We start from the raw sequence: 23189 nt of genomic DNA, 5'->3' as shown, positions 1-23189 counted from the left end.
TCCTATAAGCTTATCTCCCTTTTTTTTTTTTTTTTTACTGTAATTCCTGATATTTATTCTAGTAGATTATATTCTTTAGGAGTAGCATCGTATCAAAGATGCTAAACGTTATACCGAACTTAAGCTAGATAAATCCTAACGCTATCTAGAAGAGGCCTAGCGTAAGTTATCCGAAAAGCTTATACGGCTCCGGCGTCTTTGTCAGTAGAAGGAGTTTTTGGTAGAGAAAGGTACCGATATAGTGGCGCGTAATCTGTCGACCTTAGACGAGTTAGAGGAGGTTAAGCGGCAAGAGATGCCTACTATGCCCTCGTCATAGATTAATAATGCCATTGATGCTATCGACTGGGACGCCGTCTTTGGTTCTATCCCGGGTTTTCCTTTAGTCAATCCGGGTTCTGCCGGTAGAACTATTCTAGTTTCTTAGGGCAGTTCAAATTCTTGACTAGTTCCTATAAGTTATCTTCTAATCCGAAATCAAGCCATTTGACTAGGTACTATAGTTCCCCATTAATAATATATGAATCCAGAGTTTCTTTGACGTCCTATTCTTCCTCTTTATCCTCTGCTTTAATATACGTAGTAACCTTAGCGTTCTTTAGTACTGGTTCGAGAAGTGAAATATAAAAAACATCTGTCTATAGGCATATAGATGATAGTAACGATAGTCGGTAGTTAGATGTCGAAATTTATTCTTTGATAATAAAGGGTCTGACCTTCTTAAAGTCTAGCTTTATACTTAGTTATTTAGTTCGTAAGTTCTATATAATTAAGTAGACTTTGTCTCCCCTCTCTAGGTAAGGTCCCTTGAGCCTATATTTGTTATAGTAGTTCTTTATTCTGGTCTTGACAAACTTAAGTTCCTTTTTAAGCTTTTTATGTAGTACGTACATTTGTTCTGCTTTGACTGTTGCTCTCGGCACTATAACCTCTAGTCCTTACCTAAGGTCTGCTTTATATCTGTAGTTCGCGAAGAACGGTGTGACTTTGGTCGTTTCTATTAGCGTTGTATTATAAGCGAGTTATACTATTAGCAACAGCATGACCTAGTCGTTTTGCTAGTAGTTAATATAAGAGCGGAGGTACTACTTAATAACTTGGTTTAGTTGCTCCATTTGTCTATTAGTCTATAGGTAATATATTGTTAACAGCTTACTATTAATGCCTAATCGTTATATTAATGCTTGCCAGAACTTCGATACGAACTTGGTATCTCTGTCGGTAATCTATTCTTATAGCCAAGCATATACTAATGTAACTTGCCGATAGATTACGTCTACTAACTGTTCCACTATCTAGGACTCCTTATAGGGAAAGAAGTATACCTACTTAGTTAGGTGATCTACTATAGTAAGAATACTATCATAGGTCACTCCTATAGCTATGTCCTTAGATTCTGGCAGCTTCGTAATAAAGTCTATTATAACTAAACTCTATAGTTTATCAGCTGTTAGTAGTGGCTAAAGTAGCCTATACGGCTTGTATCGTGCCGTCTTACTTCGATTGTAAATGTCGCAGTTCCGTACGACTTCCTTAACTCGTGCCGTCAACTATAGAAAGTCATAGTATTTCTTGACTTGTGCGACAGTCTTCGTAACTCCTTTATATCCTCCGAGTTTCGACTTATAGAGTTCTCGAATCATCCGTAGCTATTGATCTTTGTCATAGATATACGCTTTGCCTTAGTACTAGAGTTTCCTATCTCTTTCTTCCACTCCGTTAGGTACTAGTAGTCCGGGTGCTGCTTAATACTATGCCTTGTTAATCCTTTCTTCTCGAAAGATTACGTAGTATTCTAGGAACAAGTCAAGTAGATCATCTTCTATAGGTGTCTACGTTTTGTAATATAGCGTTTCGTCTATTTGCTCCTTAAACAACGGTAGTATTGTTTCTGTTCGTCCTTCTATATGATCCGTTTGTCGGCTTAAAGCGTCTGCTTGTATGTTCTCTTTGCCCTTCTTATAGCGGATCTCAAAGTTAAATTCTGCAAGGAATTCTGCCTATTGTATTTGTCGTCTGTTAAGTTCCTTTGTCATTGTAAAGTATCGTAGGTTCTTATAATCTATATATACTTATACTGGTTTAATAGTACTACTAAGGTATAGTTACCATTCCTTGAAAGCTTTGACAATCGTAAGTAGTTCCTTATTATAGATTAGATAATTAAGACGTGGTCCATCGAGCTTCTTTAAAAGGAAGGCTATAGGATATAGCTTTCCTTGTCCGTCTCGTTGTCCTAATTATCCTCTAATAGCGTAGTCTAAAGCGTCTATTTCTACCTCGAATAGCTTCTTAGGGTCTAGTAGTACTAGCATTAGATCTTTAGTAGTAGTATTATAGATCTACGTAAATGCTTGCTTATATTACTCTTCCTATTAGAATTTAGCATTCTTCTTGGTAATGTCACGAATAAGCACATGGGCGGCCTGGCAGGCTGCAGCCAGGACGCGGGACATTCCGACAGCCAATCACTTGACGGACCAATCAGAAGATTATCACCGCCAAGACTAAGGTCTTCACTGGTGATAATAACATGTCACCGTCGACAACGCAGAATCACGAAGTGAAAGGAGGAGTGGTACTGGTGATAACTATTGAAGAAGGACAGACAATTATGTATATATAGCTAGCTAGTCACTCGTTATGGTGGACTCTGGGAAGTTCACCAGTGGTAACAATCACAATCACAGTACTCATACCAAGCATTGCTGATTACTGTGAGAGACAACTCTAAGTGTTGTTGTGAACCCTTTGGCTTCACCGAATCCCTCAGACGACCTGCCTGCTTGTCCTGCTTCACCCACCTCCGTCTGGACCCTTTCAGAAGAAGTCTGAGTTGGGTTCGTCACACGTTGTTACCACTCCCTTTGTTCTGTCATGGTTCAGAACGGAGGAGACCTCGACCTCGACACCGACATGGATACCAACGTCACGGCCGAACAACTGCTCGCCCAGCTTGGTCAACTCCAGCAGCGGATCCAGGAGTTGGACCAGAGAGACAAGGCTGCTCAAGCTCGAATCAAGGAACTCGAGAACCGCGAAAAGTACTCGCAGAAGTTGGTCAACGAGGCCTACGCCAAAATCGAGGCACTCGAGGGCGCCAAAGCGAAGCGCATCAAGATCGAACCACCTGGCAAATACGGAGGAACCAAGGAGGATCTCGCAGGATTCTTGACAAACCTCCGATCCTACTTCCGGCTCAATGACGACAAGTTTCCGGACGACAAAGCCAAAGTCCTCTACGCAGCCACGAGACTAGAGGGCAAGGCACTCAGATGGTTCGAGCCTACGTGGAACGACTATCTCACCGAGGAAGACGAAGACGACCGAGACGCGTTCACGCAGGCAGTCTTTCGATCCTACGACCGTTTCGAAGAAGAGCTTCGGAAGGTCTTTGGCGACAAAGACGAGAAAATCCATGCGCAAGAAAGACTCGCCAATCTCCGACAGACCAAGTCAGCAGCCTCCTACGCCGCACAGTTCAGACAGGACATGCTCAAGTCTCAGCTTAACGACGAGGCGTTGATGCAATTGTTCTATAACGGCTTGAAGGAAAAGGTCAAGGACGAGCTGTACAAGTACGATCGGCCTGAGACTCTGGACGAATACATCGCGCAGGCCATCAGGATCGATGATCGACTCTACGCACGAGAGCAGCAGAAACGAGGTCGAATGAACGGAACCACGGTTAAGGCCAACGACAAGAAAAAGCGAGCGTACGTCAGTACCTCGTACGGGACGCACCCCGGAGCCATGGATGTGGATGCAGCGCAGAAGCAGGACCAGAAGAAGACGGCCAAAGACAAGTCTAATGTTACCTGCTACAACTGCGGAAAGAAAGGGCACTACAAGCGAGAATGCCGAAGCCCGAAGAAAGAATGGAAACCAACCCCTGGAAAGGAAATTGCGGCCATCGACGAAACCACCAAGGACGTCATCGAAGTAGCGGCCACGAGCTACGAAGACAAGGGCAGTGACACGGACAGTCTCGGACACGACGGCAACGGTGAAGACGAACAAGCACCGTACTCCGAACTGGTCACTGTGGACCCAGAGACAGGTCTTGCCGAATGGGACATGGCAGGAGAATATGCACCGCCAGTTTCGATTCTCCCAGCCTTGAGGCAGTGGGGTTTCACAGTCACGCAGAGGCGGGATGGATCGTGGACAACCGACACCCAAGGAATCGAAAGACCCGGACCCAATGCTCTATTCCTCCAGGAACGAATCGAATGGTACCGCAACGAAGTTTTCCGACTCAACACGGAACTGCGCGAACGGGATGGGCGCTTGACTCGACTCGCCCAGCAGAGCGAAGAGATGAAGGACGAAATGAGGGAACTCCGACGTATCGTGGAAGCCATCAAAGGAGAACAGCCTGTGACATATGATGGGCCCGATAGCTACGCCGAGTACCTTGACGATCAGCAACTCAGCAACGACGTGCGGAACCCAGAATACCAGTTCATGCGCGCGAACCGCGGAAAAGACGAACGCACGTGGGAAAGCTACTGGAAGAAACACTCCTATGTCAGCACTGGAGTACCTACGGTCCACGTACAATGGGAAGGATTCGGGAAAGAATTCCAATACCTCCCAGGCGACGCCATGCGACTGCACCCTCGACACGAGGCACATGCGCAAGTGCCCTGGTTTCAGTGTGTGGCACACGAATGTCGATATCACTTCCGCGACAAATTCGAAAACAATCATTGGCCGACCCGACAGGAAAACGGGGACGGAGGCTTACGCCCTGTGGAATGGGTCTACGATGCAGGAAACAGAGCGGCCGAATTGCTCTGGAAGATCGAAGCCCGCAATTCAGAAAGCATCACGATAGTTCCAAGACGAGCCTGGCCTAGGCACTGCGGAACCGGACGAGACACATGGGACTCGTGCTGGAGCAACGATTGCCTCTATCACGCGGACGAAAAGAAATTGCGAATTCGGGAGCTTCAGACGAAGCTATGGCACGCACGACGGAAAGCAGAACGGACCCAATGGTGGGAAGCCGCAAGCACTCAATGGCTCACGGAAATGAGCACGATCGACGAAGCCGCTATCAGCCGAACAACCGAAGAGGTCAGCACTGACCTGGGAAACGGGTCAGGGCCCTTCGAGGGGCCCGGAAACCATTAACGCCCGTGCAGCGGCAAGTGGTAGCGCAGTACAGGAGGAACTGGCGCAAGGGACCACTATATCGAGACCTCCCGGCAGAAACATGGGAAATCGCTGCAATCTTTGGACGACGGCGGCAAGACAAGCGACTGTGGATAACAGCACAATGGAGACAGCACGAAATGCTCGCACTAGTGGACAGTGGAGCAGAGATGAATCTGATTTCGCCGACACTTGTGAATCAGCTACGGATACCCTGGAGAATGAAGCGGAAGCATGGCATAGTCAAAGGGCCATTTCCGACGCAATGGGTACGCAGAGAGACCGAACCGATCGACATCACTGTGGCAGGGAAGACCACAGCAGTCGTATTCAGCATCGTGGACATGGGCAACGACAAAGACATGATATTGGGGTTACCATGGCATGAAGATTACGACCCGGACATCAGCTGGAAGAATGGTGGCCACCTGCGACCCCGAACGGAGTCGTATTCGACCAGCAAGATGGGGAGCGCGCAAGGATCGCGAGCGGACGATGCTCAAGGAAAGGCATGTCCTACGGATCCACCGCAAGAGACGGACAGTGGCAGGCAGACCACTACGGACTCTGGAAGAGGCGGCACAACGACATCGATATTGCGACAGGAGGAACGAGCTGAATCGCCGATAGCTGTTCTCTCCGTTGACGAATGCGGAGCACTGCAATTGGAGCAGTGGGTTGAGACAGGAGAAATCGCCAGTATCGCCATGGACGGAACCAAGTTCGCATACTATCAGAAAACCGAGAGACGAGACAAGACTGGGGAAGTACCGAAGGAGTATGAGGGACACCCAGCATTCGAACCGAAACATCTGGAAGGATTACCAGAACACGGCCCATGGGATCACGAGATCAAGCTCAAGGAAGGAGCACGACTGAAGTTCTTCAAGATTTACCACACGAGCCAGACGCAGAACGAAGAACTTAAGCGATATTTGGAGGAGAACCTTCGAAGAGGACATATCCGCCCGTCGACATCGCCAGCAGGCTACCCAATCCTGTTTGTGCCAAAGAAAGACGGAAAGCTACGGTTATGTGTCGACTATCGGCAACTCAACGAACAGACCGTGAAAAACCGATACCCGTTACCGCTGATCTCACGGCTCCGAGATCAGTTGGCAGGAGCCCAATATTTCACGCGTCTTGACTTGCCATCGGCCTACAACCACATACGGATCAAAGAAGGCGACGAGTGGAAAACGGCCTTTAGGACACCCTATGGCCACTACGAGTACCTCGTCATGCCATTCGGACTTACGAACGCGCCGGCAACGTTCCAAGCCCTGATTGATCAAGCTATCCAACCCTTTCTCGACAAATTTGCGGTATGTTATCTCGACGACATACTCATCTTCTCCAAGACGATGGACGAACACCGGAGGCACGTGAAAGCAGTGCTGGACGCGCTGCACGCGTACAAGCTATCAGTCAACAAGGGAAAGAGCGAATTCCATGTCAGGAAGACAGTCTTTTTGGGATACGAAATATCCCCCGGACAAATCCGGATGGAACCTTCAAAGGTTGAAGCCATCAAGAATTGGCCACAACCAGCGTCAGCCACGGAAGTACGAAGTTTCATCGGATTTGCGAACTTCTACCGGATGTTCATCAGGAACTTTGGAGCGATCGCACGACCTTTGCACGAACTCACCAAGAAGAATGCTGAATTCCAATGGGAAGAGCAACACGAGCAAGCATTCACGCAAATCCGCGACGCCATTACCGAAGATCCAGTACTGGTACTGCCAGACCCCAAGAAGCCATTCGAGGTGGAAACGGACGCTTCAGACTACGCCATCGGAGGACAATTGGGACAACGAGACGAACAAGGGAAGCTACATCCTGTAGCCTTCTTTTCAAAGAAGCTCGACGGACCACGTCTCAATTATCCGATCCACGACAAGGAACTACTTGCGATTGTCGAAGCTTTCAAGGAATGGCGACCATACCTCAGCGGCACGATTGAACCGGTACAAGTGTATACGGATCACAAGAACTTGCGATACTTCACGACGACGAAGGAACTCAACGGACGACAAATACGATGGGCAGAATTCCTCGCGGAATTCAACCTCGAGATCCGCTACAAGAAGGGCAAAGAAAACGCACGAGCAGACATTTTAAGCCGACGAACGGATCACACGAAAGGACGAACGGGAACAACACCACCGTTGTTCAAGGAACGAACAGACGGGACGTTGCACCACGAAACGCAGACACCCGTGGAAGATGATCCACTTGACTCGTTCCTAGAATGCTGCGCAATCTTTCGAGAGGAAAGGATCAACGAGGCACAGTATCAAGCAGCACCCGGACCAGTGGTACCTGACGGAGTGGAAGAAAGAGATGGGAAACTCTGGTACCGAGACAAAGCGTACATCCACGACAAGGATCAACAGCTGCGAATGATTCGAGAACTCCACGAATCAAAACCCGGAGGACACAAAGGAGTCACGAAGACTGTCGCACAAGTTAAGAAGCACTACGACTTTCCACAGTTAACGGCACGAGTTAAGGAAGTCGTACGGAACTGCGACATCTGCAATCGGAGCAAAACGGCACGACACAAGCCGTACGGGCTACTTCAGCCACTACCAACAACTGACAAACCATGGAGTTCAGTTGCGATGGACTTCATCACGAAGCTGCCAGAATCCAAGGACACAGCCACAGGAGTGACCTACGACAGTATTCTTACTGTAGTAGATCGCCTGACTAAGTGGGCATATTTCTTTCCCTACAAGGAGTCCTGGACAGCGGAACAGTTGGCAGACGTGATCTATCGGCAAGTTGCATCAGTGCATGCTTGGCCGCAAGAATGGATCACCGACAGAGACACCAAGTTCGCATCGAAGTTCTGGCAAGCGTTAATGCAACGATTAGGCGTCAACAGCAAGCTGTCAACGGCATATCACCCGCAGACCGACGGACAAACGGAGCGACTAAACCAAGTTGTTGAGCAATACCTCCGCTCTTACGTCAATTACCAACAAGACGACTGGGTCATGCTGTTACCAACAGCACAACTCGCCTACAACACGACGCCGACAGAAACGACCAAAGTCACACCGTTCTTCGCGAACTACGGATATGAAGCAGACCTTAGGCAAGGACCAGAGGTCACAGTGCCGAGAGCAGCAGTCAAAGCAGAACAGATGCACGCACTGCATGAAAAGCTCAAAAAGGAACTCGAGTTTGTCAAGACCAGAATGAAGAACTACTACGACAAACACAGGCTCGAGGGACCTCGCCTAGAGAGGGGAGACAAAGTCTACCTGATCGCACGAAACTTGCAAACCAAACGACCAAGCACGAAGCTGGACTTCAAGAAGGTCGGACCCTTCGTTATCAAAGAACGAATCTCGACATCCAACTACCGACTATCGTTACCGTCATCTATGCGACTACGGACGGATGTTTTTCATATTTCACTTCTCGAACCAGCACCAAAGAACGCCAAGGTTGCCACGCACATCGAAGCAGAGGACGAAGAGGAAGAATGGGACGTCGAAGAAATTCTGGATTCACGCATCATCAACGGGGAACTGCAGTACCTGGTCAAATGGCTTGATTTTGGACCAGAGGACAACTCATGGGAACCAGTCAAGAATTTGAACTGCCCTGAGAAACTGGAACAGTTCCACCGGCAGAATCCGGATCGACCAAAGGAAAACCCGGGACAGAACCAAAGACGGCGCCCCAGTCGACAGCATCGACGGCATCATTAATCTGTGACGAGGGCATAGCAGGCGTCTCTTGCCGCTCAACCTCCTCCAACTCGTCCAAGGTCGACAGACCACGCGCCACCATGTCGGCACCTTTCTCCACCAAAAACTCCTTCTGCTGACGAAGACGCCGGAGCCGCGCAAGCTTTTCGGACAACTCGCGCTGGGCTTCTTCCAGACGGCGTTGAGATTCATCCAGCTCAAGTTCGGCACGACGTTCAGCATCCTTGATACGACGCTGCTCCTGGAGAATGCGATCCACTAGAACGAACATCAGGAATCACATTCAAAAAAAAAAAAAAAAAAAAAAAAAAAAAAAAAGAAGAAGAAAACGTGCTTACAGGAAGAAAGCGGTATGCCAGAGCCATCGCAAGAACGACCTCGACGAACGCAGGCTTCGCAACGCTTCGTACGCGCGATCATTTTGCAAACGAGGCCTTGCGACGCGCACCAAGAGCAAGGCATAACGACAAAACCGTTCTCAGCGATGTTCTGAGCAAGGGAAGCACGGTAACGTGCAGAATGCGACTTCCGTTTCTCTATCGGCATTTTGTCAACATGGCGACCACGACGCAGAAACAGGGAGAATGCAGTACTCACAAGCGAAGGGTTGTTGGCGCTATTTGAAACGGCCTAAGAGGGCTTTCGGGTCGAAAGCCTTGAAGGAGGGGCATCGTGTCACGAATAAGCACATGGGCGGCCTGGCAGGCTGCAGCCAGGACGCGGGACATTCCGACAGCCAATCACTTGACGGACCAATCAGAAGATTATCACCGCCAAGACTAAGGTCTTCACTGGTGATAATAACATGTCACCGTCGACAACGCAGAATCACGAAGTGAAAGGAGGAGTGGTACTGGTGATAACTATTGAAGAAGGACAGACAATTATGTATATATAGCTAGCTAGTCACTCGTTATGGTGGACTCTGGGAAGTTCACCAGTGGTAACAATCACAATCACAGTACTCATACCAAGCATTGCTGATTACTGTGAGAGACAACTCTAAGTGTTGTTGTGAACCCTTTGGCTTCACCGAATCCCTCAGACGACCTGCCTGCTTGTCCTGCTTCACCCACCTCCGTCTGGACCCTTTCAGAAGAAGTCTGAGTTGGGTTCGTCACAGGTAAGTTCGTACAAAGGTCATACGATCGCTCTAAAGTTCCTAATAAACATTCGGTAGAAGTTTATAAATCTGATAAAGCTTCGTACTTCTGTAACTGACGTTAGTTATGGCTAATTCTTGATAGCTTTAATCTTTAAAGGTTCTATCCAGATTTGTCCTAGGGATATTTCGTATCCTAAAAAGACTATCTTCCTAATATAGAATTTACTCTTTTCCTTGTTAACTAATAGCTTATATACGTATAGCGTGTCTAGCACTGCTTTCACGTACTTCTAGTGTTTGTCTATCGTCTTAGAGAAGATGAGTATATCGTCAAGATAATATACCGTAAATTTATCGAGAAAGGGTCGGATAGCTTGATCAATCAGGGCTTAGAACGTTACCAGCGTGTTTGTAAGTCCGAATGGCATGACAAGGTACTTATAGTGGCTATAGGGTGTCCTAAAGGCCGTTTTCTACTTATTGCCTTCTTTGATCTATATATAGTTATAGGCCGATGGCAAGTCAAGATATGTAAAATATTAGGCTCCTGCTAACTAATCTCGGAGCTATGAGATTAGCAGTAACAGGTATCGGTTTTTCATGGTCTGTTCGTTAAGTTACTAATAATCAACATATAACCGTAGCTTTCCGTCTTTCTTAGGTATAAATAGGATTAGGTAGCCTACTAGCAATATTAATAGGTAGATATATCCTCTTCGAAGGTTCTCCTCTAAATATCGCTTAAGTTCTTCGTTCTATATCTAGCTTGTATAGTAAATCTTAAAGAACTTTAGTTATGCTCCTTCCTTAAGCTTGATCTTGTAATCCTATAGGCTATATTCTAGTAATCCTTCTAGATACTTCGGTTCGAATGCTAGGTGTCCTTCGTATTCTCTCGGTACTTCCCTAGTCTTATCTCGTCTCTTGGTTTTCTAGTAGTATATAAACTTAGTTCTATCTATAGCAATACTAGCGATTTCTCCTATCTCAACCTACTACTCTAATTATAATGCTCCGCATTTGTCAACGGAGAGAATAGCTATCGGCGATTTAGCTCGTTCCTCCTGTCGCGATATTGATGTTGTTATACCGCCTCTTCTAGAGTCTATAGTAGTCTATCTACCACTGTCTATCTCTTGCGGTAGATCCGTAGGACATGCCTTTCCTTAAGCATTGTCTGCTCGCGATCCTTATATGCTCCCTATCTCGCTAGTTAAATATGACTCCGTTTGGGGTCGTAGGTAGCTACTATTCTTCTAGCTAATGTCTAGGTCATAGTCTTCATACTATAGTAACCTTAATATTATATCTTTGTCGTTGCCTATGTCTATAATACTAAATATAATTACTATAGTCTTTCCTGCCATAGTGATATTGATTAGTTTGGTCTCCCTACGTACCTATTACGTTAGAAATGGCCCTTTAACTATGCCATGCTTCCACTTTATTCTCTAGGGTATTTGTAGCTAATTTACAAGTGTCGGCGAAATCAGATTTATCTCTGCTCTACTATCTACTAATACAAGCATTTTATACTGTTTCCACTGTGCTATTATCTACAATCGCTTGTCTTGCCGCCATCGTCCAAAGATTACAGCGATTTCCTATATTTCTGCCGGGAGGTCTTGATATAGTAGTCTCTTACGCCAGTCCCTCCTATACTATGCTACCACTCGCCACTACGTAGACGTTAATAGTTTCCGGGCCCCTCGAAGGGCCCTGACCCGTTTCCCAGGTCAGTGTTAACCTCTTTAGTTATTTGGCTAATAGTAGCTTTATCAATCGTACTCATTTCCGTAAGCCATTAAGTGCTTGCGGTTTCCTACCATTAGGTCCGTTCTACTTTCTATTATATATACTATAGCTTCGTCTAAAGCTCCCGAATTTGCAATTTCTTTTCTTCCATGTAATAGAGGCAATCGTTACTCTAGTACGAGTCCTATATATCTCGTCCGGTTCCGTAGTACCTAGGCCAGGCTCGTCTTAGAACTATTATAATGCTTTCTAAATTACAGGCTTCAATCTTCTAGAGCAATTCGGCTGCTCTGTTTCCTACATCGTAGACCTATTCTATAGGGTATAAGCTTCTATCCTCATTTCCTTATCAAGTCAGCTAGTAATTATTTTCGAATTTGTCGTAGAAGTAGTATTGGCATTTATATGCTACACACTAGAACCAGGGCACTTGCGTATATGCCTTATGTCGAGGGTATAGTCGTGTAGCGTTGCCTAGGAGGTATTAGAATTCTTTCCCGAATCCTTCCCATTATATATAGACTATAGGTACTCTAGTGCTAATATAGGAGTATTTCTTCTAATAGCTTTCTTACATATACTCGTCTTTTCTATAGTTTATATATATAAACTAGTATTCTAGGTTCCGTACGTTATTACTAAGTTATTAGCCGTTAAGATACTTAGTATAGCTATTAGGCCCATTATATATTATAGGCTATTCTCCTTTAATAGTTTTTATAATACGTTAGAGTTCCCTTATTTTGTCCCTTATTCCATTACTCTATTAGGTAAGTCAAATCAAGCACCCGTCCCGTTTATATAGTTCTATATTAAGCTAAAAAACTTCGTTACGATACCATTCGATTTATTCCTAGAGGAATAGAACATTAGGTCCAGGTCTTTCGATTCCTTAGGTATTGGTTATCCACGATCCATCCCGCCTCTACATGACCATGAAACCCTACTGCCTCAAGACTAGGAGAATCGAAGCTGGCGGTGTATATTCTCCTACTATGTCCCATTTGGCAAGACTTGTCTCTAGGTCTATAGTGACCAGTTCAGAGTACGGTGCTTGTTTGTCTTTACCATTATTGTTATATCTGAGACTATCTGTATTACTACCCCTGTCTTTATAGCTTGTAGCTATTACTTTGATAATATCCTTAGTAGTTTCGTTAATAGTTATAATTTCCTTTCTAGGGACTATCTTCTATTCTTTCTTTAGGCTATAATATTCTTGCTTATAGTGCCCTTTCTTTCTATAGTTATAGTAGGTAACATTAGACTTATCTTTAGTTGTCTTCTTCTAATCCTGCTTCTATGCTATATCTATATCTATAGCTCTGGGGTACGTCCTATATAAGGTACTAATATATGCTCGCTTTTTCTTGTTGTTAGCCTTAACTATAGTTCTATTTATTTGACCTCGTTTCTGCTACTCTCGTATATAGAGTCGATCATCGATTCTAATAGCCTAGGTAATATATTTATCTAGGGTCTTAGGCCAATCGTACTTATATAGCTTGTCCTTAACCTTTTCCTTTAAGCTATTATAGAATAATTATATCAATGCCTCGTCATTAAGCTAAGACTTAAGTATATCCTATCTAAACTATATAGCGTAAGAGGCCACTAACTTAGTCTATTAGAGATTAGCGAGTCTTTCTTATATATAAATCTTCTTATCTTTATCGCCAAAAACTTTCTAAAGCTCTTCTTCGAAACGGTTATAAGATCGGAAGACTATCTACGTAAATACGTCTTAGTCGTCTTTGTCTTCCTTAGTAAGATAGTCATTCTACATCGGCTCGAACCATCTAAGTACCTTGCCCTCTAGTCTCGTAGCTATATAAAGGACTTTAGCTTTTTCGTCTAGAAACTTATCGTTATTAAGCTAGAAGTAGGATTAGAGATTTATTAAGAATCCTATAAGATCCTCCTTAGTTCCTCTATATTTACCAGGTAGTTCGATCTTAATACGCTTTGCTTTAGCGCCCTCAAGTGCCTCGATTTTAGCGTAGGCCTCGTTAACCAACTTCTGCGAGTACTTTTCGCGGTTCTCAAGTTCCTTGATTCGAGCTTGAGCAGCCTTATCTCTCTGGTCTAACTCCTAGATCCGCTGCTAGAATTGACTAAGCTAGGCAAGTAGTTATTCGGCCGTGACGTCGGTAGCCGTATTGGTATCAAGGTCGAAGTTACCTCTGTTCTAAACCATAATAGAACAAAGGGAGTAGTAATAACGTGTAACAAACCTAACTTAGACTTCTTCTAAAAGGGTCTAGACGGAGGTAGGTAAAGCGGGATAAGTAGGTAGGTTGTCTAAGGGATTTGGTAAAGCTAAAGGGTTTATAATAACACTTAGAGTTATCTCTTATAGTAATTAGTAATACTTAGTATAAGTACTATGATTGTAATTATTACTACTGGCGAACTCCTAGAGTCTATTATAATAAGTGACTAGCTAGCTATATATATATAATGGTCTATCCTTCTTTAATAGTTATTACTAGTATTACTTTTCCTTTTACTTCGTGATTCTATGTTATTGACGGTGACATGTTATTATTACTAGTGAAGACCTTAGTCTTGGTGGTGATAATCTTCTGATTGGTCCGTCGAGTAATTGGCTGTCGGAATGTCCTATGTCCTAGCTATAGCCTACTAGGCCGCCTATATGCTTATCCGTGACAGTCTTAAGTTAGCTAGCTTACTCCTTTAATCTAAGCCTAATTAAAACTCTATAGTACCTACTAAAAAGATAGGATTCTAAAGAGATATATAGACTTAGTAACTTGCCTAAGTCTAAATAGGTACCTTAGAACCTTTATAAGGCTATAACTAATATATAGCTAGATTCCAATATTAAGATAGTTAACTATCCAATAGATTTAGTACTAAGGTATATAGATATAATAATTAAGGTAAAGGGCTAGTATATTAAGTACTAATTAAGATATATCTTAGAGGTATAGTTTAGAACTATATAGGAATTAAGCTTCTACTATTTTTACTAAGAAATGCGATTATAAGTATAATTAATATATTATTATTATTATTATTATTATTAGTCCCATACTATTATACTAATAAGCATGTTAAAGCCTCTCTAGTTATATATAAAGGAAACTATACCTAATAGGCTAGATAAAAACCTCTATCCTTCCTTTAACGCCTAATTTAAAATACTAATATACTATAAAGAAAAGAAGAAGTAGCTAGAATGACCTTAAAGAGGCCTTCCTTCCTAGTCTAGCCTCCTTATAAGGCGGTATTCCGGGAGCCTCCCTAGGTCTATTAGCTACTATAGAACCCTCCTTGCCAAGCGATAGTTATAGGCCCCTATACCCTATAAAACGAGGTCTAGGTCCCTTTGTAACTATATTTCCTAGGATTCCTATATTTAGCTTCTTAGTAGGTTCGGATACCAAATAACTAGGTGCTTAATAGTCTCCCCTCTTTAGCTATAGGCATAGTAAGGGGTACTAACCCCTAGGACGTAAACCCTAAATAGGAAGTTATAGAGGCCGATAGCCCCTATATAGGCCTATACTAATAAGGAGCTCTAGACCTTCGTTAGGCCCTAGTACCTTTATAGGCCTTCCCCTATAAAAACTAAGCAGGGGGGTCCTTATCTAATATACGCTATATCCTCTTATTAGCTTGGTCAGCCCTCTAGTAGTTACTCTAGCTAGCTACTACGGCTAGTTCTATAGCCTATAGCCTTCTTTATAGGGTCTAAAGGGGGGGTTAACCCCTCTTATAGCCTTCCTAAACCTACTATTAGACTATTAACCTTACTACCTTAAAGGCTATAGGCCTTAGCTCCTAGCCCCTTGCCCTAGCCCTTCTCTTCTAGAACCTCTAGTTTAGCCTATTATAGGCCTACTAGATAAGAGCCCTTATAGGGACCTAGGAGGCCCCTAGGCCTGCCCTAGTCTATAGGAGTAGCTAGTTAAGTTTAGCTTTAAAGTTAGCTAGCCTCTTGTTAAGATAGAGGTCAAGGGGCAGTACCTAAGCTTCCGTTTCAAGGCACTAGATAAGGGTAGCCTTATAGGCCCTAGTAACTATATAAAGGGCCCTATATTAGGCCTTCGATAGTTCCTTAGCAAGGCCTTCCAGCTTACCCCCTGGCTTAGTAGGCTTATAGAAGTTTAAGGCCCTATAAGCTAGGGCGCTATAGATATACTTAGTATAGACCTTATAGGCCTATAGAAGCCTAGGGCCCTAGGTCTTCGTAGTAAGCCTAGTTAGGGCAAACTCCTAGGTTTCTAGCTTCTTAGCTACCTTTACGTAGTAGGGGCCCTACTATAGCTTCTAATCTAGCCAGACCCTAAGGAATCTAGCTAACTTCGACAGGGCTATAGTGGTAGTACCCCCTCCGGGCCATAGGAGCTCTAGCGGTCGCGACCACTGTTTCCGGCCCCTGTTAAAGTAGATAAGCTCGTACTTTTCCGGGGCAAAAGCCATACCCTAGGTCTTTGCCTACTGAAGGCAAGCCTTCTAGGCCCTCCGTAGCTAACCGTTACAGGCCTCCTTAGCCCTCCCGAAGGCTAGGAGGTTAGTATCGTCGGCGAAGCCTATCAAACTAACCGCGGGGCTGGCCTGGCAAATGGCCTGGTAGAGGGAGGCTATATAGAGGATAAATAGTATAGGGGAGAGGGGTGACCCCTATGGGACCCTAGCCCTTACTGCTATATCCTCCGTTTCCTGGCTATCGAAGTAGAGTGTGGTTAATATATAGTAGGTAAGATATTAGGAAATGTGTATTTTTAATTTTTAGCATTTTTTTCTGGCACCCATTGTAGCTATACTAACGCTGACAAGATTGTTGCCTAAGCGCAGACCAACGGCTAGATCATACGCTGCCACACCCTTGTATGGCAATTTTCGGTGCCGTTATGGGTAACCAATGGCAAGTTCGACAATATGACGCTGAGCCCTAAAGAGTTAGACAGCTTGTCTAACTCGGGCTGCTGCTTCCTCTAATTGTTGATTACATCGCCAGGGCTGTATTACGTTGTGCTTGAGGTGTCAGTTCTGTTGCAACCATCGTGTATCTATTATTTTAACGGGCGGGCCAAAGGAAGGTCTCATTAACTCACCCTTGCCAGGGCATGAGCTCGACCAGGCCATAGGTAAGCCAGTTTGCGGTGCTAGGTTCGATGTCCGTCGCGTTCAGTTTGACTAACGAATGGGGAAAGGCTCGGGTTGCCTTCCACGGCATGGTAAACATGATGTGCACAGGTATTCCGAGAGCCTGCGCACAATGCACATGGGCGAATCTTGGGGGATTCTTCAAGAGCCACTTGGCTGCTACGCATGTGGCCTACGTTAAGATTAACCCTTGCAGCCGCCGCGTCGGGTGCCATGAATTTGGGAGAACGGGAGTGGAAGGATGAGCATGGGTAATGTTCAACCTGACAAGAATCTAGAAAAAGCCAAGAATGAGTAGACTTTAAGTGCCGGGACTGACAGGTTGCGAGTCAAGACCGATTCAGACCAGCATGGATCTTGACTGTCGTGAAATACACGGGTGTGGTGTCATGTGAGACAGCGAGATCAATGCGGTCCAGAAGAATGAAGATCGGGAAAAATACGACTAAACGAGGGCTAAGCGAAACCCAAGTTAACAATTCCCGGTCCATTTGAGCTAGGCTCAGCCAGCAGAAGATGGGGGGGCTCCGCCACGTGCTCCGCCGCTCAAATTGCAATAGTACGGCAGTCGCCGTTGATGTAATGCAAACCATGAGAACGGTGACTTACTCGCTGTAGGGTTTTATCATCCCTTGTCTGCTCGCTCGGTACACTCCGCGCGTCTTGCGAGGCATTCTCGATTCTCGCTCTGTTCTTCCGCTCTCTCGTATAGCTCGGATCCTGTGGCGACTGAATTCTTGGCCCATCGCTTACTCGCGACATGAAGTCTGCTTGGTAACGACCTGGATCACGGATCAGCCCAGAAGAGTTCAAATCTCCGTCTGGTGTGCTCTTGATTTTGGGAATGCCAAGGGACCCGTAATTCAGACATGTTATTATATTAACAAGCTCGAACCTAACCTCACAGTGTATGTATGTACCGCCGAGTCCTTCGCTCTCAGCTTCGCCATTCCTGTAACAACTAATTACCTCTCTGATCTCATCTTTGCTTCGTTTACGGCGTCAACGTCGGACACTCCATGATCGGCCTAATCTCCCTGGGCCTGTCCGCCATCGCAGGCGCCGCTGTTACTCGAACACACCTACATCTGCCGCAAGCGGGCGTTCCGTTGATCACGGTGCAAGATGGACCGATCGTCCTATCGTCAACCACGACAGAGAGCGCCACCCTCGTCCTCGATTATGGGGCTAATGTAGAGGGCATCCCGTCCTTTGAGGTCGTAGGCGCTACAGGCGACACGACCGTTTTCGAGATCACGTACTCTGAAAGCAAAGCCGGCTTGGATTTGTATATGGTATGCCGTGCCCTTTACTTCCGCCTCGTCATCTGTGTTCTATGAGCCGGAGGCTAATTGCTGATTTGCCACGTGTCAGGGCGACGGGCCGATCCCTCTAGCGGCGGCCATGGACACGTACCGAGTCAACCGGTATAACATTGTTGGCCCGGAGCAGTTCACCAATCGCCATGTCCAAGGGGCCTTTCGATACCAGAAGCTGAATCTATCCTCACCCGGCGAGCTGACGTTGCAGAATGTCGGCGTGATTCCCACTACCCGCACGACTTCGATCGACAAACTGCCCGGGTCGTTCAAGAGCTCCGACAGCTCCATTACAGACATCTGGGCAGTCGGTGCTAGAACCATTCAGCTGACCGAAATACCCAAAGATTCTATCCCCGAGTTTTGGGAAATCACCAGCGAGGGTGCCGTGATCGACAGTCTTGCACCCCAAGCAAACGGGGCCCCAGATGCCGTCACTAGTACGGCCTATAACCTCGACTTCAAGGTCAAACCGCTGATTGGCGGCTTTGGGTTCAGCGTGTTGTCTGACACTCTTAACTCGGCAATCTACATATCAGTTGATGCTGGAGCGAGGACAATTGCGGCCTACGTCGGATCGACTACCGAGGATACGGAGCTCACCAGGGCCACGGTGCCGTCGAATGTGACCATGGCTCTTGGCAGCTGGCACTCCGTTCACGTCGAGGTCGCTATGACCGACATCGCCATAAGCATCAACGGCGAGCGAGTGCTCAAGTTTACCCAGTACTCCAAGTTCTATGGCTCCTATGGCCTTGGTGCTTCCTTTGGCCACAAGGCTGTCTTCAGAGACCTCGTCGCGACCGATCCCGTGGGCACCGTCACCTACCAGCACCCCTTGAACGACAAGAGCTGCCTGAAAGATTTTCTTTTAGGCACCAACCCTCTCGATGTATCCGTTGACGGTTCGCGCCGAGATCGTATCGCATACGCTGGCGACCTAGACATCGCCGCCTCTGCCGCCCTGGTCTCCACCCATGGACTGGAGTTTGTCGAAGGTGCGCTTAACCTTTTGGCATCGATGCAGGCCACGCCCGGCTTTTTTATACCCACAGTCAAGATACAGCAAAGGCCGCTTTCGACTCCCTTGGACGTCAACATCACAGGCCTGATAGGATACTCGTGGAACTTGCTCACAGCTGTCTCTCACACGTACATGCATACGGGTGATCTCGCCCTGGCCTTGGAGTGGGCACCTAGAATTGTGCGAATGCTTGACTGGTCGCACTCGCAAACGCTGTCGAACGGCCTCTTCAATCTCAGCGACGCCACCTTCGGCGGAGACTGGAACTACTACGACCCTGCCCAGTCTGGAGTCGTCACCAAGTTCAATGTCCTCTACGCCTACGCGCTCCAAGAGACGGTCGGGCTCTTGGCCGATGTCGGTGTCGACATCTCTGTGTACCAAGACCGTCTCGCTGCTCTACGGGCAGCCATTGATAAGCACCTCTGGAGTGACGAGCTAGGCGCGTACGTCTACGCCGACGGTATCCGGGACGGGTTCGGCCAAGACTCCAATGCCATCGCTATTCTTGCCGGCGTCAACTTGGACCCATCCCACTCGTCCGAAACCATCTTGTCTACCCTGTCTAGGGAACTTTCCACGCCCAAGGGCCCACTATCCTTCTCCTCCGGCGTCCTACAGCACGGATTCCAGCGGTACATCAGCCCTTACGCCTCTGCATACCATCTCCGCGCCGCCTTCACATCGCAGAACTCTACCGCTGCCCGGGAGTTGCTTGACTCGCTGTGGGCGCCGATGACTGATACCAACAACGCCAACTACTCCGGCTGTTTCTGGGAGACCCTGGACGAGACCGGCCGCCCCGCTTTCGGAGTCCATACGAGTTTGTGCCACGGATGGAGCGCGGGCCCGACGGCTGAGCTGAGCCGTTTCGTGCTCGGTGCGCAACCCACCAAGCCCGGCTGGGCCGAGTGGGCAGTCTCTCCGCAGACTCTTGGTCTTACCTCCGCCCGGGGTGAGGTGCCCACACCTCTCGGTCCTCTTACTGTAAGCTGGGAGTTCTGTGGAACCCTCCTCAACATGTCGGTCGAGGCTCCTGCCGGCACCACAGGGTTGGTCAATGTCCCGTACCCGCTGTTGGTTCCGGTAACCCAGTCCAAGTTCATTATGAATGGTTCTGTTGTCAACGGCACCACTCTGAGGGTTAAAGGGGGCTCAAAGGTCACCATTATGCAGTTAAGGAAATGAGCAAGTGGATGCAACGCGGTAATTGAGAATAAGAAGCCAAGGGTATTGTCGTTCGAGGTTGTACGTCTCACATTAGTCTACATAATAATCATGTTGGATAATAAGTACAAGCATCAACGACACTTTCAGACCGCACACGCATCATTGAATTCACAACGTTGATGTCCCCGCGATTTCTTGGGAGTTGCCGTACGTTGACGTCTCGCCTCCCAAGCGTTCTGTAGCCAACGGCGGCACCCATCCAATCTCCTGCACAGCCCAGCGAATCAACAACCGGCCCTCATCGTCCAGCAGGTCGTAGGCATGGGCTATGAGATGTGCCCCCCAGCCTTGCATCCACCAGTGGCCATCCAGCTTCTTCAGTAGCACACAAAAATAGGCAAAGATAGCCACAGCCTCCTGAGTGGGCGTCCGCAACAACGGCAGCAGGTCCTCCGCCATCAGAAACACCCAGATGAAGGCATCCGCCATCTCGTACTGCGCCGCGCATGCCTCGGCCTGGCCAAACGACTTTTTCAACTCGGCGATGGCCCGCATGTAAACCCCGCGCAGTGCCTCGTCCTCCAGCGGCCGTCGCGCAACGACCTCCTCCAGCTCCGCCAGCGCCGCGTTCGCAGACGAGTTGGATGCCTCGGGCCCCTCGCGTAGCTGGAAGCGAGCGATCGAATGCGAGAACAGCGGCGCCATCGGCCCACCCGTTGGCACCCCCGCCAGTTCGATGAAGCCTTTGGTCCCGCGGAGCAGATACACCCAGTCGGGAAAGCCCGCGTTCTCTCGGAGGAGGAGGGTATCGTCGGATTTGCGTGGCCAGCCAAGCGCTGTAGACATACTAGCCGTGTGAGTTACTCACTCTGTGGGTGGTTTTGTCAAGGTGGGGAGAGGATCGGGAAATAGAATCGGGATGGACAAAGCAGACCCGAGGGGGAGACACAAGACACGCACTCACCGTAGTAAGTCGTCAAGACTGAGAAGAGGAACAGCACCTGCGCGTTCTTGGGCGTCGCATTCGGAACGAGGGGGATGGTGGCCTGTGATGCGGCCTGGTGGTGGGTGACGGCGGCGGCGAGGTAGTGGTCGCGTATGTGCTGGCGGTGGTGGGCGAGGTGAAGACCCGACAGAGCCAGCACGCCCCTCATGATGTAGTCGTACTCGAGTCCCACCTGCACCACTGTGTCTCGGTAAAACTGCCTTATGATCTGTTTGAAATTGAGGATGTTTGTCAGCTTAGACGTGTCATCTCTCTCTCTCCATCTCTCTCGCTATATCTCTCTCTCTCTCTCACACACACACACGCATACACAAAAAACGAAAGAAAAAAAGAAAGCAAGTAAAAAAGAAAACAAAAAAAAAGGGATTTCCCAGTAGTGCTAGCACTCAAGGACGGTTTGGCTTGAGCTGGAGAGACTTAATTGCAGAGAAGGTCGAAGACAGACGGCAGACGTACTGGGCTTTCTGACAGAGTCAGGTAGGTGGTGGTCGTGTAATTATGCAGCAGTTCTAAATCCGTCATACTCAGGCCTGTGGGAGACAAACTCGGCTGCGGAGTCCCGACTGCAGTGAAGTCGCAGTCTACTTTGCGCCGGATGCAGTTCGAACATGACGGCTTCTTCTCGTCACACTATACCGAGGCATCACCGAGTGTTAGTGTTACGGCCAGAGCTTTGACTGGCTGGCTGCCTCAGATATCTGGACTGAGCGAGTGGCGATGCATGGTGGACGAGCCCCTGCAACACAGATAGCGCCAAGATATCGAATGCCATGCTCCTTAGTAGTGGCGCTGGGAGGAAGCCATGTTCCGTGTCCTTCGGCTCCAGTCCGTCCCCGGGATGTATGATCTGAGGATACAGAATGCGTGATGCTCACCTTGATTTTCCGAGTCTTGCAGTTCTTACAGCCTAGAAGCAATTAATTAGCTTGTTAACAAATGAAATGCCTGCCTGGGTAATTCCTAGCAGAAAAGCAAAATGGAAAAGACTGTTGTGGGCTCCGTTGGCAGGGCGAGCCAGCACATTACGTAATAATGGCCTACTATATAAATGTTCGAAGATCCAAGAGGCTCAAAACTGACTTACCCAGGCGGCTCTTGTGATGTGTTCTGCGTTTAGTGACGGTCATGTGTGGCGATTATGGAGGCTGCGACGGGCGCAAGACGCGGTCAGGGATGTCACGTCACTCACGCCTGAGATTTGCAACGCTGATGTTGTCGTCGCCTTCTAAATGACGGCTGTGACGGCTGCGACGGCTGCGGCGGACCTACGTGATGAGAGCGCGGCTGCGGCTGTTGCTGATAGAGGGTGGGAGAAGGTGGGTTGGAAGCTCGGATTTATCCGAACAAAATACGGCGGATACGTGGCCCATCATAATATGTGTACGGAGTATAGTAAGACCTCTGATTGATCCACATCCACAACACCTACCTAGCTGTGTGTTTCGTAAGACAATGATCCCTGCCTTTACCTTCAATGCACAGTGTGGATTTTCCTTTTTACGGGTTTAATTTAATTTTCGTGGGCAGCAAGGCGAAGACGATGCCGTACGAGGTTTACCCCTTTTCTTTCTTTGTTACTATATTCGCCTTCTGGAATCTCCGCTATCGGTCCGAACAGCCGGCTTCGGAAGTATCCGAGCCCCTGGTGGGTTTTCACAGATTCGTTGTGAGGCTGTGGCGAGATGGTCGGTGTAGTCGCTCGTTTAGGTACGAGAGTTGGGCGTATTTCTCGGATAGGTAGGTGAGCATGGGCAAGCATGGAAAATGACATTCCCCTCTTGGCAAA

At 47.4% G+C, this 23189-nt stretch overlaps 5 protein-coding genes across 5 annotated transcripts; 1 reads left to right on the top strand and 4 right to left on the bottom strand.

The window, feature by feature from the left end:
* Positions 1 to 8588: 8588 nt before the first annotated feature.
* MYCTH_2053587 (uncharacterized protein) lies at positions 8589 to 9434 on the bottom strand (the record flags this gene model as incomplete). Its single annotated transcript, XM_003660972.1, has 3 exons — positions 8589 to 8678; positions 8791 to 9146; positions 9227 to 9434. The coding sequence occupies 3 exons, from the start codon at positions 9432 to 9434 to the stop codon at positions 8589 to 8591; spliced, it is 654 nt and encodes a 217-aa protein (XP_003661020.1).
* A 6610-nt stretch (positions 9435 to 16044) lies between these two features.
* On the bottom strand, positions 16045 to 16395 carry MYCTH_38236 (uncharacterized protein; the record flags this gene model as incomplete). The annotated part of the gene is given in 3 exon segments (XM_003660971.1): positions 16045 to 16153; positions 16200 to 16245; positions 16257 to 16395. Coding segments are annotated over 3 exon segments (294 nt in total), but the record flags the coding sequence as incomplete, so codon positions are not given.
* A 347-nt stretch (positions 16396 to 16742) lies between these two features.
* On the bottom strand, positions 16743 to 17646 carry MYCTH_89251 (glycosyltransferase family 1 protein; the record flags this gene model as incomplete). Its single annotated transcript, XM_003660970.1, has 3 exons — positions 16743 to 16767; positions 16833 to 17056; positions 17494 to 17646. The coding sequence occupies 3 exons, from the start codon at positions 17644 to 17646 to the stop codon at positions 16743 to 16745; spliced, it is 402 nt and encodes a 133-aa protein (XP_003661018.1).
* A 129-nt stretch (positions 17647 to 17775) lies between these two features.
* On the top strand, positions 17776 to 20555 carry MYCTH_2299923 (glycoside hydrolase family 78 protein). Its single transcript, XM_003660969.1, has 2 exons — positions 17776 to 18179; positions 18259 to 20555. The coding sequence occupies exons 1-2, from the start codon at positions 17904 to 17906 to the stop codon at positions 20413 to 20415; spliced, it is 2433 nt and encodes an 810-aa protein (XP_003661017.1). The 5' UTR covers positions 17776 to 17903; the 3' UTR covers positions 20416 to 20555.
* On the bottom strand, positions 20491 to 22801 carry MYCTH_2299922 (uncharacterized protein). Its single transcript, XM_003660968.1, has 5 exons — positions 22488 to 22801; positions 22279 to 22310; positions 21860 to 22033; positions 21362 to 21611; positions 20491 to 21233 (listed from the first exon to the last, which is right to left on the bottom strand). The coding sequence occupies exons 1-5, from the start codon at positions 22528 to 22530 to the stop codon at positions 20566 to 20568; spliced, it is 1167 nt and encodes a 388-aa protein (XP_003661016.1). The 5' UTR covers positions 22531 to 22801; the 3' UTR covers positions 20491 to 20565.
* Between the last annotated feature and the right edge of the window lie 388 nt (positions 22802 to 23189).

Source organism: Thermothelomyces thermophilus, chromosome 1, assembly GCF_000226095.1.
Source record: "Thermothelomyces thermophilus ATCC 42464 chromosome 1, complete sequence".
Lineage (NCBI taxonomy): Eukaryota > Fungi > Ascomycota > Sordariomycetes > Sordariales > Chaetomiaceae > Thermothelomyces > Thermothelomyces thermophilus.
This window is presented reverse-complemented; position numbering and strand designations above follow the sequence as displayed.